General features: G+C 43.5%; 1 protein-coding gene across 3 annotated transcripts in view; it reads right to left on the reverse strand.

Annotated features, from left to right (window-relative positions):
* ARFGEF3 (ARFGEF family member 3) overlaps positions 1-17,611 on the reverse strand; it is a 157,074-nt gene that overhangs the window by 41,236 nt on the left and 98,227 nt on the right. For all 3 annotated transcript variants that reach the window (XM_073575732.1, XM_073575731.1, XM_073575730.1), the window contains 5 exons: positions 16,672-17,558; positions 11,143-11,309; positions 8,467-8,632; positions 7,316-7,423; positions 4,320-4,535 (listed from right to left, as the gene is read on the reverse strand). In XM_073575732.1, coding sequence (XP_073431833.1) covers positions 4,320-4,535; positions 7,316-7,423; positions 8,467-8,632; positions 11,143-11,309; positions 16,672-17,558 — 1,544 coding nt within the window. The remainder of the gene's footprint in view (positions 1-4,319; positions 4,536-7,315; positions 7,424-8,466; positions 8,633-11,142; positions 11,310-16,671; positions 17,559-17,611) is intronic.

Raw genomic sequence — 17,611 nt, forward strand, 5'->3', positions numbered from 1 at the left:
AAAAGACGGTGGTTTGCGCCCATGCCTCGATTTTCGTGAGTTAAATAAAATAAGTGTGAGGAATACTTATCCCCTTCCACTTATTCCTGATTTATACAATCAGTTGTCCGGAGCTAAGTGGTTTTCGAAATTAGACCTACGGGGAGCGTATAACCTTATCCGAGTCCGGGATGGAGATGAATGGAAGACCGCCTTTCTCACTACTGAAGGGTTGTTTGAAAATTTGGTCATGCCCTTCGGCCTGACCAACGCTCCAGCGGTCTTCCAAAATTTCATAAATCATGTGTTCTCCGATTTGATTGGACGTTTTATGGTGGTGTATTTGGATGACATTTTAATCTACTCGCCTGATAAACAGACTCACATTGGTCATGTTCGGGCAGTTCTCCAAAGGCTCAGGGAGAACTGTCTGTTTGCTAAACTTGAAAAATGTTTATTTTTTGTTCAGGAACTGTCCTTTCTGGGGTTCATCGTGTCTGCTGAAGGGTATCGCATGGATCCTAATAAGGTGCAGGCCATTCTCGAGTGGGTTCAACCGTGTGATTTGAAGGGTCTGCAACGTTTCCTAGGGTTCGCTAATTATTATCGGAAATTTATAAGGGGGTTCTCACAGGTGGTTAAACCCCTCACAGACATGACTCAAAAGGGGGCCGATATCAAGAATTGGTCAACCGCAGCGGTAGCAGCATTTCAGTTTTTGAAAAAATGTTTCATGTCGGCCCCGGTTCTTATCCAACCGGACCCCTCTGAACCATTTATTGTTGAGGTAGACGCCTCAGAGGTGGGGGTGGGGGCGGTATTGTCCCAGGGACCCGCCACTTTGACCAATTTAAGACCTTGCGCCTTTTTCTCAAAGAAGTTCTCTCCCGCAGAGAGAAACTATGATGTGGGGAATCGGGAACTTCTGGCCGTAAAATTGGCTTTTGCAGAATGGAGGCATTTTTTGGAGGGGGCTGTCCATCCTATAACGGTAATCACGGACCACAAAAACCTAGCTTACATCGAGTCTGCTAAAAGGTTGACTCCCAGACAGGCTAGATGGTCACTTTTTTTTTCTCGATTCAACTTCTCGATCACTTTCCGACCAGGATCCAAGAATATCAGAGCGGATGCGTTGTCACGCAGTCTAGATCCGGTGTCCCCCCCGGAACCTCCATCCTCCATTCTTCAGCCTGGGGTGGTGGTGGCAGAGGTTTCTAATGTGTTGGAACGAGAGATTCGAGAAGCCCAGGCTCTTGCACCTCCAGCTAAGCCGGTGGATAAACTTTATGTGCCAGCTCAGTTTCGTCTCAAGGTCCTCCAGGAGTTCCATGACTCAGTTCTGGGTGGACATCCAGGGATCTCAGCGACCCGGAAGGCCATTGCTAGAATGTTCTGGTGGTCTTCTTTAGCCTCTGATGTTGGGGAGTATGTGTCTGCGTGTGAGGTTTGTGCCCGTGCGAAAACTCCCCATAACCGGCCGGCCGGGGAATTGGTACCACTGCCAATTCCTGAGAGACCATGGACTCATCTGTCCATGGATTTCATCACCAACCTTCCCCCTTCCAAGGGTAATACCGTGGTCTGGGTCGTAGTGGACAGGTTTAGTAAGCAGGCACATTTTGTACCTTTGGCAGCTCTACCTAATGCGGAAACATTGTCCAGATTGTTTGTGGAGCATGTGGTGCGGTTGCATGGGGTACCCCTGAATGTGGTGTCTGATAGGGGAGTGCAATTTGTGTCCAGATTTTGGAGAGCTTTTTGTAGGAGGTTGGGTATTAGTCTGTCCTTTTCATCCGCCTACCATCCAGAGACTAATGGGCAGACTGAGCGGACCAATCAGTCTCTGGAGCAAATTCTGCGTTGTTTGACCTCAGCCCGACAGGATGATTGGTGTTCTGTGTTACCATTGGCTGAGTTTGCTTTTAACAACCGCACTAACCAGTCTACGGGTACATCTCCTTTTTTTTGCAATTATGGGTTTCATCCTCATTTTGGAGAATTTTCCCGCTTGAATTCTGGGTGTCCTGGGGCGGACGAGTCGATCCAGCGGTTGGGGGAGGTATGGCGGGAGGTCCAGAATAACATTACGAAGGCCCAGGACAAATTTAAATTTTTTGCGGACAAAAAACGATCAGTGTTTCAGGTTGGGGATAAGGTATGGTTATCCACCAAAAATATAAGGCTCAAGGTCCCCTCTGCGAAGCTTGGACCCAAGTTTATAGGTCCCTATGTAATTACCGAAGCAGTTAACCCGGTGGCTTTTCGGTTGCAGCTCCCGCCATCTCTGCGGATCCCAAATGTTTTCCATAAGGCCCTTTTGAAACCTGTGAGGTCCAGTGGGGAGGGATCATCATCTTCCCCGACACCGGTTCTGGTAGATGGGCAGGCTGAGTACGAGGTGGAACGAATTGTCGACTCCAGGTTGGTCCGTCGCGCCCTTCAGTATTTGATACATTGGAAGGGCTACGGTCCTGAGGAACGCTCGTGGGTTCCTGCTCGATCAGTTCATGCGGATTGGTTGATCCGAGCCTTTCACGCCAAGTACCCTGAGAGACCTGGGGGTCCGGTGGCCCCCCATTGAGAGGAGGGTACTGTCATGATCCAGGACGGGATTTCGCTTTGACCCGTCCTGGTTAGACTAGGGGTTAATTGTGCTGCCTCTCTCTGGCAGCAGGAGGCTATTTAGTGCTCACTGGACCTGGGTCCGGTGTCAGTGATACTCCTGCCCTCGGCTGAGTTAAGTGACCTCTTGTATACGTGTGCCTTGTGCCTGATATCTTGCTTGTTTGTTCGGTTGTGATCTGGTTCTGTCCCTGTTACGAGTTCTGCCTGACCCTCTTGTACTGCGCTACCTCTCGTGTATGACTCTCTGCTTGTGACCCGACTCCTCTCTGCTCGTCCCCTTGGTACCACGTCGCCCTCTTGTGTATGACCTTTGGCTCTGTCTGACTACCCGTCTGTTCGTCCCTCCTGTACCTCGTTCGCCCGTACTGTGTGTGACCTCTGTTTTGCCTGACTCTGAGTTGTTGTATGGTGTCCTGTCCTATCTGAATACAGGACGCTAAGCCCCGCCCCCTTGCAGTCACATGACCATAGGTCCCGTGCACATTATTCAGTTTTAGTGTCCGCAGGTCCTTTGCCTCTTTACCTTCCAGCGCTGACTGGACCCTGACACTATTATCCTGAAGCACGCATGGCCACCTCTGCTGCACACTCCACAGGTATCTTTTAGCACTGCTTCTGTTCTCAGGACACACGCACTGGCTCTAGGAGAGAGTGTAGTGCGGTGTCTCTGACAGAGATCCCTTTGCTGTGTTGTAAGCCGTTTACAGTCCATGGTGTTTGCTGTAAAATGTAACTAAGAAAATTTCAAAGATTCTACTAGAACAGCTAAACTTTATATGGAGTTAATCAGAATCCCTGTAAATGATGTACTGTCTACAATTGAATAAGACTTTCAATCTAATTGGCTAATTCTGATCACAACCACATCCCCAATCATCGGAGGGTGTTCACACGTATGAAACCACATTATTTTATATTTTTGTTATTTTTTAATCCTCCCCATCAAAATGATTTCAGCTTGCTTCTCAATGGATTTGTACAGATTATGGATGACAAAGCTGGAAAAAGTCCTGAAATGATTCTTCATGGATGTGATTTTTGAGCCGTCAATCTTGCTAACTGGGTAAAGAATTAGTTTAAACTTTGAGAAAACCATTCTGACATGGATTTTTACTGTAAGCACACCAGCCTCATTAGATCTAAAATCAATTTAGTAATGTATGCAATTGGTATTGTGAAATCTGGTGACAGATCCCTATATCAGCTTTTTATACTTGATAATAGACAGGCAATCATCACATACAGCAGTAATCTGGCTTTCTAAACTAGTGGCCATGAAACCCTACATTCAGGCTATGTGCCCACGTATGCAGAAAATTTCTGCTTCAAAACTGGACACCTTCCCAGAAAATGCGCATTTTATTTCCGCACGTTTTTTGCGGAAAAACCGCACGTTTTTGATGCTTTTTTTCCGCGCATCTTCTGACTCATAGAAAATAGCTAAAAACGTGGACTTTTCCGCAAAATGAATGAGCATGCTGCGTTTTTCACCGCTAAGCGTTTTTTGCGTGGGAAAAAAATGCATCAATGTGCACAAAAAGTGCGGAATTCATTTAAAATGAATGGGATGCTTCTTCTATGCATTTTTGAAGCGTTTTGACCAGGACAAAGGCTTCAAAAATGCTTACGTGGGCACACAGCCTTACTGTTAAGTCAGGTCTACAGATGATTTCAAGTTCGAACGTCAATAAAAAGAACAAGGCAAGCCATACCTAAGGCGCAGCTGAGACGAGCAGCTTTCCTTAAACCATCAAGACTCATACAGATAGAATCTCTTTCTTTCTGATTTTGCTCCTTCACGCCTTCTGCTCCCAAAATAAATGACAATCCTTTGGAGCTCCCTGCCATGCGCCCAGTTAGTGGTGCAGACAAAGTGTCTATGAGGTTCTTCCAGCACCCAATAAGTACAAAGCGTGCAAAAGCAACACCTGAGTCAGGGAAAGCAACGAGATTATAGATTAGGATAGTTTACCTTTCTAGAGATTCAAAACACTAAAAATGCATTACAGAATAAGGATTATTATGGTGAAGATTACACATGGACTCGGCAAACCTACCATCTTTACAATAGGTTCATTATCGATACTGGGTGTCGGATTGGCTCATTAACCACATTCAAATCCCCTACGGCCTTATTTAACTAGCACACACAATATTCAATGTAATATTGGCGAGGTTTTCTACCCCCCATATTAAACTTTCCATATGGCTCCAGTTGGTAAACTCTAAGAAAGAGCATATACTCACGGTCTGTTCCCCAATTGATCCCCTGCCGGTATCCTCTCTTCTTTCAAGCATGCCTGGCGCTTAACCACATAGTGGCCACCGATACGTCTTTTTACTAACCTGACATATAAGGGAATATCATCCCCTAAAGGGTGAAAAATGCAGAAGCCATCAGAATACACTATACCCCATGCCCTGCTGCATCAGTCACAACTGATGTTGACGCCGACCATGGAAGTTTATCCTCTTAGTCACTGCAGTCAATAGTGACTACAGCATATAGATGGTTAACAGAGTATGGGGTGACCCCATTGGCAACCTGAGATCATGATTGTGTGGTCCTGATGGCTGTCATGACAATTCACAGCCAAATAACGGCCTTAGAATCTGCCGGCTACAGTGAACCAGTTCAGAAGTTAGCAACATTTAAGTGGTACATGCCATTTTGTATTAATTTCTGAATAGCACCTGAAGTGTTAATAAACAATCTGACAGCAGTTTAGAATATGTTGAGGGGTGCATTTTTTAAAATGGTAATTTTTGGGGTTCCCAATATATAGGTGCCCCAAAGTCACTTCAAAACTGATTAAGGCTGGTTTCACATTAGCGCATTTTAAGCGCACGCACGGCCGGGGGTAGCTCCGCCCCCGAGCCAGCTCTCTGCCCGGCGTGCCCGCCCCTTGCTTGTAGCGCCGCCTCCTAGCGCACAGCGGCGTCTGCGATCGGCGCACCCTATCTTTAGCATAGGGTGCGCAGATCGTGCGCAGGCCGTGCGCTAGTTGCGCTTTGACCTGCGCTGCGCACTTTTGACGGTGCGCCGTGCGCGCCAAAATCAAACTTTTCGGATTTTGGCGCGCACGGCGCACCGTCAAAAGTGCGCAGCGCAGGTCAAAGCGCAACTAGCGCATGGCCTGCGCACGATCTGCGCACCCTATGCTAAAGATAGGGTGCGCCGATCGCAGACGCCGCTGTGCGCTAGGAGGCGGCGCTACAAGCAAGGGGCGGGCACGCCGGGCAGAGAGCCGGCTCGGGGGCGGAGCTACCCCCGGCCGTGCGTGCGCTTAAAAAGCGCTAATGTGAAACCAGCCTAAGGTCCCTAAAAAAAAATAAATTTTGGGAATTTTCTTGAAAAAAAAAAAAGAAAAATTGGTACTACATTTTTAAACCTAACATCATGACAAAATGCAAAAAACTTTTTTCAGATGGTGTCAATTCAAAGCACACGAGGGAAATGTTATTTATTAACTATTTTGTGTGATACGGTATGACAATCTGGATTAAAGGGATAATCAAAGTTTGAAAATTTTGTCACACTTCTGATTTTTTTTTATAAATTAAAAGCAAACGATATCAACCTAAATTTACCATTAACAAAGTATAACGTGTCACAAAAAATTACCTCAAAATCACTGGGCTATGTGCAAACATTACAGAGTTATTACCACAGGAAGGGACACATAGATTTGAAAAATTCATTACTTAGCGGTTAAATGGGTTTTCCCCACAAAGTTAATTTTAATTAATAGATCTTTGAATAATAATTATTTTCAACACATCCAATTGTGGAATTTATGCTCCTGTGCTGAGATAATCTTATGTGCCTCTGAGAAATGGCTGTGTTTGACCGTGCAGGAACATGGTCTGATCATACCTCATAGGAAGCAAAATAGTATACAGGTATGACAGTAAGGGACCACATCTGCTGCTTTCTGTGAGGTAAAACTTATTTAAAAACAAACAGCAAATGTTTTACCTCACAGAAAGCAGCAGCTGTGATCCTGTGGTGTACCGTCTGCATACTCTTTTGGTTCCTCCCCTGCCCAGGAGATGTGGCATGATCAGACCATGTTAATGCACGGTCAGACACAGCTATTACACAGTACCCAGCAGGGACACATTTAGAAGATTATCTTAGCATAGGGACATTTTATTTGAACACATCCAATTTTGGAAATTATTATTATTCCAAGATCTATTGATTAAAATGTATTTTGTTTTGTGTGAAAAACCCATTTAATGCTGTGTCAAGAAGCTGAGGCCACTAGATGGCTTCAATGGTATCATGTCAACCATAACGAAAAAGGAGAGAACACTAGCGTGGGACAAAGGAGCAATAGGGGAACGGATGGTGAGTATATGCCATTTCTTATTTTTTTTTTACCACATTGGGGTCATATGTACTGTAAAGTTAACGAAAAAAGCAATGTGGATGTTTGTCAAACTGGTTATTTGCTTCAGAGAAGCCATTTTCAAATATTGTTTTACAAGGTGATTGTTCAGGTGCTGAAAGATCAAACATTTATCGTCAACCTTGTGCGTAGGGGATAAGTGTCCAACAACCACTTTGATAGAAGTTGAGTGAGATATTCCAAATTTCACTAATTGCCTTCATTTTGCATTTGCAGTAAGAGTTATGTTCCATAGTGACAGAAATGTATAGAAATGAAGGCGCCTTGCACATTAGTATTTTCTCCCCGCACACCTGCCACGGTTGTTGGGTCCATATTCTTGTCAGGAGGAAGTGGAGATTGTGTTAACGCGGATGCCTGAAGCTGCCCACCGATGGCACTGCTGCCCAAACCATCAATGTCTACAGTAATAAAATACAAAATCAAGTTTAATAAAACAGACTTGAAATAACAGTTTTGTACAAGTAATGGCACAGACATGTGTATAAATACGAAAGTACTATGTGCGTTTCCTTCCCTGCTCTTACAGTTACATCCTTCCTATTCATCTGGATGTCTGATCCAGAGCTATTGTCTCACCACCAGAACCACCTTGATACATTGGGGTCTTCATTACGGGTGATTGGGTTAAAAAATGTAATTCTGGAGAAGAATTTTCTTTTTTTTTTTTAATAAGGCATTAATTCAGAGGGGCAAAGCCGTAATGTTAGACTCTAGCTTTATATTTATTGTGCTTATACAGGTAACGGGAGAGGACTTCTAAATAATGGCTGCCCATGTAATGTATTGGCATGCCTGGTTCACCAACAGCGGACCTTCATGGTTCACAAAGAGGCCTTATTAGAACATGAGGACAGGGGTTGTCCTGGTGGAACCCCATGAAAAAGAGCCCCGAACAAACATCAAACTCCGAGGAACAGGTTAAAATGGGTGCACATACTAGTGTGGTTGGCTCCCTCCTACTGACAGTAACATGAAGATAAAAGAGAGGAACATTATTCCGATGTAATAGGCCACACATTACATCACTATTCACAGGCCATGTTAGACATGACACCAGTATTAAAATAATGGGCCAGCTTTTTATATCAGTCTGCTTTGGAGATTTCTTGTATCCTCAATAAATAATAATTCTGGAGCAGCTTTTCTCACAATTCTACTTCTTCCTCAGTCATTCTTGCTGGAAATGTATGAACACAACTGCTCCCATTGTTAATACAATGTTTAATTGTAGCACCATCAGCAATGATTAGATAGTATGACATGGGGAATATTGTTGGAAGGTTGTCAAGTTATGGGGGGGGGGAATAACAGCAGTGGCTTTTGTAAGAAAAGATTGCAGTAATAGAATCTTGAATTTTATATCTTAAAGCATAACATAATATACAAAAGGAACAACAAAAAGCAGAGAAAACAGTTAAGGCAAAAACAAGATAATACTCACTAATAAGCATGGTAATAAGAGGTAGACCTTGGCCTTCAGGGGTGCCCCAGTAGCCAGACTCTCCAAGCATGTTCCTGTCCATGATTTGGTGATACAACTCCTCGATCCAAGCCTGGGAGAACACTATGACCACCCCACTGGACTGGACCTGCTTCATGAATTCCTTCTGTATAATGAAACATACGATAAATAGAAGATACTAAATGAGACTACTCTCGCATTAACACCATGTTCAAGGTCTATTAACTGAAGAGCATTTTTCCTCCTTCAGCGAGTCAGCAGCCATATTTGGCTTTCATCTCTCTGCATACAGCCCACTGGTTGTGGACCCAGACTGCAGAGGTGAAACCTGGCACCTGTCCCAGGGCCACATGACTGGTCCATGGCACCTGTCCCAGGGCCACATGACTGGTCCATGGCACCTGTCCCAGGGCCACATGACTGGTCCATGGCACCTGTCCCAGGGCCACATGACTGGTCCATGGCACCTGTGCCAGGGCCACATGACTGGTCCATGGCACCTGTCCCAGGGCCACATGACTGGTTCTTGGTGCCAGGCTCAGAGCCATATTACTGGTTCTTGGCACCAGGCTCAAGGCCATATTACTGGTTCTTGGCGCCAGGCTCAGGGCCATATTACTGGTCCTTAGCAAAAGGATCAGGATAATAAATCAGGCACCTGACCCCAGTAAACACTAGGCAACATATCACTGTCCTTGTCACTCTAATTTTGTTGGTCGATCTGTATGCTTTTATTTGGGTGGTCATAACATTTTAAAATTTAAGTGTTTGGTAATTGCCTAAAAAAGGATCAGACAGACCAATAATAAGCATGATAGTGGTGATGGAAGAGCATATCGCCGGATCCAAGCGCACAAATTTATGGTGAAGTCAAATGATAGTTACCAGCAAATGGATGAAACACCCGACCATTACTAATGTGTAGGGAACGTTTTAGTTATGGTCACACAGTTGGACATAAATTCTTGTTTCATCTATGTGTTTAACCCTTTTATGGCAAGACGTCTAGCAATTCTCAACAACCAAAATTTCAGCTTTCGAAATGCAGCATTCTAAAAGGTGATTCATGTATTTATTTTTTTATGCTGTACTTTACTCACTTTATATTTGATATATTTATCTTTGCAGATCAGCTGTGGTCGATATGTACAGTAATAGTAAACCCTTCCAACACAGGTGCAGTTTCTTTTAAATAACCAAAATACGCATTACACGCCCTCCCCGGGTCCAGTGCAGAGAGTCTACTCCTGTTCTGGGTCTGACATCTGATGTCAGTGCTGCAGACAGTAAAAGACAGTGAGAGTAGAGCCAGAGACTCAGTACTGGACCCAGGGAGGATTACTAAGGAACAGTTTTTTGTTGTTTTTTTAAAAAAAAAAAAAAACAAATTTCACCCAGGAGACAAAGGGTTTCTGAGACCAAGAAACCCCATGAAACAAAGAAAGATGCTAAAAAAATAGAGCAATGTACACTTATCAGTTTCCCTTTGAATGCTACCATGGTGGCATTACTAAGGTACTAAAATGGCTTGCTGATGGACCACAGGCTTCCTTAGAGAAGATACACAGGTGGGTTATTATGAGGGTAATCTCTTGTTACCGCCGGTGAGGCTCAATGCTACAGGGAGGTCTATGGCCAGACTGTCCTCATTATATTATTTTTTGAGCCACCATTGGCAGACATAGCAGGGAAGGGAGTGTTCCTGTAGCTCCACTGCCAGCAATAGAGAATTACATCAAAGCTACAGGAAGCTGCATCATTTAGCATGTATCCATTGGCTACAAGAGGAAGCAAGCAGAGTCGCGAGGGATCGCCAGGAGAGGCAAATGATTTTTTTTTTAACTTTAAATTGAGTAAAAAGGTGGTGAGGGGAAGGTCATGACATTGTAATGAATTGAGGGTGGTAGGGAGAGGACATGACATAATAAATTGGGGAAAGGAAGGGTGGGAGAGAGGACATGACATAATAAATCTGGAGATGGGATACAGGACATGCCAAATTGGAGGTAGGGTATCGGAGAAAGAACATGACATTATAATGAATTAAGGAGGGTGGTGGGAGCAAGGACATGACATTATAATGAATTGAGGGAGAGGACATGATAGTGTAATTAATTTGGTGTGGGCATGTAATTTTAATGAATTTGGGGAGTATGAGGAGCACTGTGATGGGGGGGTTGAGGACACAAGAGAGTGACTGGTAATGAATTGGGGTAAACCTTTACCAATCGGCAATCAATTAATAGCCTATAAACAACGGGCAAACAGTATACAATGAGAACTGAGTAATCTATAATACATCGCTCAGTGTGCATAGGCCACCATTGTTCTTGGAAGTCTACTTGTGACTTATCACAAGACCTCCCAAAAATATAATGTGATAGGTCACATGATACATTTGGTGCTGGAAGAGACCAAACGATCACAACTGCCCTGGGCTCTGGAGACTCAATCTTCCCCTGGGAACATAGCTTTAAAAAAAGATGTGTTCAATAAGACAAGTCAAGACATTTCAATTTGCATGTGACTCAGGCTCTAAAAGGCTGGAAGCCCATGTTCACTAGATATAAATCTTCAGAAATCACATGTGCATGATTTTTGATAGAGGTCGCGCCACGTAGTGAGATGGGTTTCATAAAGTAAAATTGCACCTACTAGTGTCAAGGGGGCCAAAGCGGTTTTCTTCCTGTAATAATCACTGTTGGCTAGTTTCAAGTTCAGGAGAAGGGTGTAGTAGGCTGCAACATATAAACTGTCTGCATTCAGAAGGTTCTGGGCACATGTTCCACCATTAGTGTCAAAGCCGGGTGAATGCATCACACCTGTGAAAAGTAATGCTGGATTAAAGAAATGTGAAATAACTCCCCTACCTAACAAGAAGAATGATAGTGATGACACTAAGGCTAGGTTCACACATTGTGTGCTGAGCTTCGGCCTTGACTCCTGAAAAATTGCACCGAAGAACCACAGAGGTCACAAGGCCTGACCCAAGCCTAGGAGAATGTGCAGATGTTTCCTTCAGGCAGATTTGCACCCCAAGGCACCTGCTGCTTCTTTTAGGCTAAGGCTACATGAAGACTTTGGCCGCGACAGCCGTGGTGTGATCAAAGATCACTTGGTGCGGCTGCTACATCACAGCCCTATACAAGTGAATGTGGCTGCATTGCAACACCTACATATCTGCAAACGTGACAGGCAAGTTGCAAAAATGAGACTCCATTGACTTTTTTGTGACTTGCATGTCACAATGCGATCCCGATCACTTTTATAGAGCTGTGATTTAGCAATGGCACTAAGCGAACTGCTGTTGCACCACAGTCGCTGTGAAGCCCTAGCCTTAAGGGAATCTGCCTATTAAAATAATTTCTGAATTAGAGGGCAAACCACTGGTGGCCCCACCATTTCCAAAATGGAGTTCTGAAATATCCTGTAAGAATGGAGATGTGGGTGCCATGCTCCACTTTTTCTGGCACTCCTGGAGAGAATGAATAGAGTGGCGCACATGCGTGCACAAGGCTCCATTTGTTAGGAGTGCTACAGCAGCCTGTCGTTGGGAACACCTGGTGATGGAAAAAGCCCTTTATGTACGTGCAGCAATGAATATCACATGGAAACATTTCAGAGTGAGACCCAATTGTCTATCTGAAATTGAAACAGGTGAAGACAGAGACAAATCACAATCAGTGGTGTGAGGTGGAGACCCAACAACACGGTATCCATTTAGTTTAACGCAAAGCCTATATACAAGTTGGATAGCAGTCAGATGGACATTCACACAACTGCTATCTCTCCCGACACCTCCATACACAGGAATGATTGGCTCAACTAAGCATTCCTGTGTTCTCCATGAAAGCTGCTGCCAGATTCATCTGGAAACAGCCCGTCTCCCCAGCAAACACAAGGACCGGGAGATTAAACAACCACCACCAGATCTTTATTTCCCCAGACACAAAAATTTAGTAAAGGCAGTCTGGATAGGTGCCTGAATTTATACTGCAGTAGCAATGGGACTAAATGCAAATCATGAACTCAATAATTAAAGCTGGCCACAGACATAAAATAGCTGATGGCCGACTGCTCATTTAGTCATCAGTTATCTCTCCCGACGTCCCCAGATACATGAACATGCCACTCGATGAAATGTTCATGCGTTTTCTAAGAGGAGAGCGAAGCAAGCTGTGACTAAATTTCTCCAACAAACGTCTTCGCTCTGCACATCAGAAAATGGACAGCAATGGTGCCCACCAAATCCTTCTCACTTACAGTGGGTATGGGAAGTATTCAGACCCCTTTAAATTTTTCACTCTTTGTTTCATTGCAGCCATTTGGTAAATTCAAAAAAGTTCATTTTTTTCTCATTAATGTACACTCTGCACCCCATCTTGACTGAAAAAAAAAGTGAAATGTAGAAATTTTTGCAAATTTATTAAAAAAGAAAAACTGAAATATCATATGGTCATAAGTATTCAGATCCTTTGCTCAGACACTCATATTTAAGTCACATTCTGTGCATTTCCTTGTGATCCTCCTTGAGATGGTTCTACTCCTTCATTGGAGTCCAGCTGTGTTTAAATAAACTGATAGGACTTGATTTGTAAAGGCACACACCTGCCTATATAAGACCTCACAGTGCATGTCAGACCAAATGAGAATCATGAGGTCAAAGGAACTGGCCAAAGAGCTCAGAGACAGAACTGTAGCAAGGAACAGATCTGATCAAGGTAACAAAAGAATTTCTGCAGTACCCAAGAGGTTCCTAAGAGCACAGTGGCCTCCATAATCCTTAAACGGAAGAAGTTTCGGAAGTCTTCCTAGACCTGGCCGTCCAGCCAAACTGAGCAATCGTGAGAGAAGAGCCTTGGTGAGAGAGGTAAAGAAGAACCCCAAGATCACTGTAGCTGAGCTCCACAGATGAAGTAGGGAGATGCGAGAAAGTTCCACAAAGTCAACTATCACTGCAACCCTCCACCAGTCAGGCCTTTATAGCAGAGTGGCTCGACGGAAGCCTCTCCTCAGTGCCAGACATATGAAAGCCTGCATAGAGTTTGCTAAAAAAAAAAATAAAAAAAAAAAATACATAAAGGACTCACTATGAGAAATAAGATTCTCTGGTCTAATGAGACGAAGACAGAACTTTTTGGTGATAATTTTCAGCAGTATGTGTGGAGAAAACTGCTCATCACCTGCCAATACAATCCCAACAGTGAAACATGGTGGTGGCAGCATCACACTTTGGGGGTGTTTTTCATCTGCAGGGACAGGACGACTGGTTGCAATTGAAGGAAACATGAACACGGCCAAGTACAGAGATATCCTGGATGAAAACCTCTTCCAGAGTGCTCTGGACCTCAGACTTGGCCAAAAATTCAACTTCCAACAAGACAATGACCCTAAGCACACAGCTAAAATAACAAAGGAGTGGCTTCAAAACAACTCTGTGACCATTATTGACTAGCCCAGCCAGAGCCCTGACCTAAACCCAATTGAACCATCTCTGGAGAGACCTGAAAATGGCTGTCCACCAACGTTCATCATCCAACCTGACAGAACTGGAGAGGATCTGCAAGGAAGAATGGCAGAGGATCCCCAAATCCAGGTGTGAAAAACTTGTATCATTCCCAAGAAGACTCATGGCTGTACTAGCTCAAATGGGTGCTACTACTCAATACTGAGCAAAGTGTCTCAATACTTATGACCATGTCATATTTCAGTTTTTCTTTTTTAATAAATTTGCAAAAATTTCAACGATTCTGGCTTCTTTTTCAGTCAACATGGGGTGCAGAGTTTACATTAATGAGAAAAAAAATGGACTTTTTTGAATTTACCAAATGGCTGAAATGAAACAGAGAGAAAAATTTAAAGGGGTCTGAATACTTTCCGTATCTACTGTATAATGGGGTCCATAAGGTTCAACTGAAAGGATAAATAATTTTCACAAGAAAAGAAAAGCTGCATAAAGCTCCATTTTTTTCGGCAAATATTATAGTCAGCAGATGTATGAAGCAGGAAAGAAGTCTATAGTGAACAAAAAGGGATTATTTATGCAGTTATCAATACTTACTTCTATATGAAGGGGTTGTAGAATATTCTTTATAGTTTAAGGCGCTTATCTGGCGGATATCTCGCCAATGGTATTGTGTTGTTGATTTCTTGTAGTGGTCAGTGGATGCTAATAAAATAATAAGGATAGAATTAAAATAACAGTAATATTAATATCCCATGCTGAACCTTTTATATTCACTGTACTCACTAGTATTTTCTAAGTATTTCTATTCCCTTCGGGGTGGTACCGTGGTGTTTGCTGATGGCCCAATTTCACAGTGCTGTACAGATAAAATTGGATCCAATTAATACTAGTAACCGTGAACTGGATAATGAGTCTATAAGGGTACCTCTGCACTTACTTGCACTTGGTTTTAGTGTTGAAAAAAGTAAGCAGGAACAATATCCTCTCATATGAGCATTGTAATGGAGCTTTAGTTATAAAAAGTTTGCTTTTACTGCATAATAGTAGTGGCCACCAAGTCATCAGTGGATTCTGATAGAATGCTTAAGGTAATTCCTGCTAGCTGAACGGAGCAGGAGCGATGTTTGCTCGTTATGGCAAGGCACTAAACAGAAAAAAACAACCACTTAGTATAGTGTTGTTAGAGTGATCAGTCAGTCCTAATAGGACTCGTCTGGACTTACTTGTACCGCTTGTTAAGTCCCTCTGCGCACCCGTCTCTGTTTGCCTAGCTTGTGACGTCACATAGCTCCGCCCCCTAATCGCGCCGCGTCCTCGCTGCTGCTTCCGGCCGGAGCACACGAGGTGCTGGCGTTCACCCGCTCCCCCGCCACGTGCGGTGCAGTCTCATCCTCCTTGCTTACAGCTATCGCCTCGCTAACAGCCACCACCTGGGCATATTGCGGGACTCAACAAGCGGTACAAGTAAGTCCAGACGAGTCCTATTAGGACTGACTGATCACTCTAACAACACTATACTAAGTGGTTGTTTTTTTCTGTTTAGTGCCTTGCCATAACGAGCAAACATCGCTCCTGCTCCGTTCAGCTAGCAGGAATTACCTTAAGCATTCTATCAGAATCCACTGATGATTTGGTGGCCACTACTATTATGCAGTAAAAGCAAACTTTTTATAACTAAAGCTCCATTACAATGCTCATATGAGAGGATATTGTTCCTGCTTACTTTTTCAATACTAAAACCAAGTGCAAGTAAGTGCAGAGGTACCCTTATAGACTCATTATCCAGTTCACGGTTACTAGTATTAATTGGATCCAATTTTATCTGTACAGCACTGTGAAATTGGGCTATCAGCAAACACCACGGTACCACCCCGAAGGGAATAGAAATACTTAGAAAATACTAGTGAGTACAGTGAATATAAAAGGTTCAGCATGGGATATTAATATTACTGTTATTTTAATTCTATCCTTATTATTTGATTAGCATCACTGACCACTACAAGAAATCAACAACACAATACCATTGGCGAGATATCCGCCAGATAAGCGCCTTAAACTATAAAGAATATTCTACAACCCCTTCATATAGAAGTAAGTATTGATAACTGCATAAATACTCCCTTTTTGTCCACTATAGACTTCTTTCCTGCTTCATACATCTGCTCAGTATAGCGCGGTAAGCTATATAATTACACAGTTTTTCAGTTTTAAACAGGAACCGACACAGTCCTGTCCCTTACCAGTTGCATCCGAGTTATAATTTGTAGCTAGGTAGCGCCCGTGTATACTCTACCCTAAATATTATAGTCAGCGACTGAAGCTCCAAAATGCATTGCAAAGGGTGAATACTGCAAACAAAATCCGCAGCATATATGGACATGCTGCAGATTTACAATCTGCACCACAGGTACATTTTTGGAAGTATTTCTCTTCCCACAACATGTGAATGAAATGTATCAAATTCTCATCCACTTTCCTTCTAATGTAATATGCTGCTATGTGTGATCATACCATCAATTCGCAAAATCATGACCAGTTAATAATATGCTTTGTTGCTCATGCATGCAATTTTTGACATGACTAGGTCTAAGAATATTTGATGATTGCTTAATAATAAATGGACTAAAATCCTACCAGTGGAATATCATTAGGTAGCATTCCTGAGCAGGCCTGACTACAGATGTACAGTGTCCCACTACTGCACAATGAATAGTTACCAGCTTGTAAAGTGGAGCAAAATGTTGAAGCAAAATTCTGCAGCGTGGAATCAACTTCCTCCATCCTCTGCAGTGTCAGGAGGCGAGGGATAAGACCTTCTAGAGACTGGACAAACAGCCGTGCGCTGTGCTGATCTGCCTCCTGGTTTTTCAGCAGTTTTAAAGATAAAGCAGCAGTCCGCAATGACCTATGACCAGGACAGTCTCGGGGAGTTTGCTCTTCATCTGCCAGCGAGCAGTTATCGGAACCAATGTCCGAGACGTCAGATCTACCCGAATCTTTCTCTGCAGCCATAGAGTACTGATCACATGAGTCAAATTCTGTCCTAGAGAGATCTTGCTCGTCAACACTAAAGTTACTCTCACTGTACCTTGAGCCGTAAGACCTTGTCCTACTCTCAACGGACAGGAAGTTTGTTATATCGGGGTAAACGGTAATATGACTCCTTTGGACAACATCTGGTTGATCTACAACATCCAGCTCTGGATCTTTATTACGATTATCTCCTTGCCCATCTAGGTTATCTTCTGGAGTAGTCTGTCCTAAATCTCCTTCTAAGGTGGTTTGTCCAGTGTCCGTGGTCACGCTAATACTAATATCAGGACTCTTTTCTGTTCCCAGCTCCCAAGGTGTATGTTCAGAGGATAAAACGCGTCTTTGCCACCTGAAATCTGCCTCATTAATTTCCATGGATTCTCTGCTTGATTCCGCTCCATCTCTCAGCTCGTCAAGCCGTCTTAGAAGATGTTGGACATGAGCGTCTTTAAGACCTTTTCCTTGACTCATTTCATCCAAAGCTCCAAGCAATGCGCAGACACAAGACACCGAAGCATAACAAGCTTCGATGCCTCCTTTCATACATGCTTCTGCCATCCCATCCATAATCCTACAAGACAAATCACAAAGTACAAGGTGACATATCTCATTCTTGTTGCACTT

The sequence above is a fragment of the Dendrobates tinctorius genome, unplaced genomic scaffold, assembly GCF_039654945.1.
Source record: "Dendrobates tinctorius isolate UK_male_01 unplaced genomic scaffold, ASM3965494v1 ptg000046l, whole genome shotgun sequence".
Classification (NCBI taxonomy): Eukaryota; Metazoa; Chordata; class Amphibia; order Anura; family Dendrobatidae; genus Dendrobates; species Dendrobates tinctorius.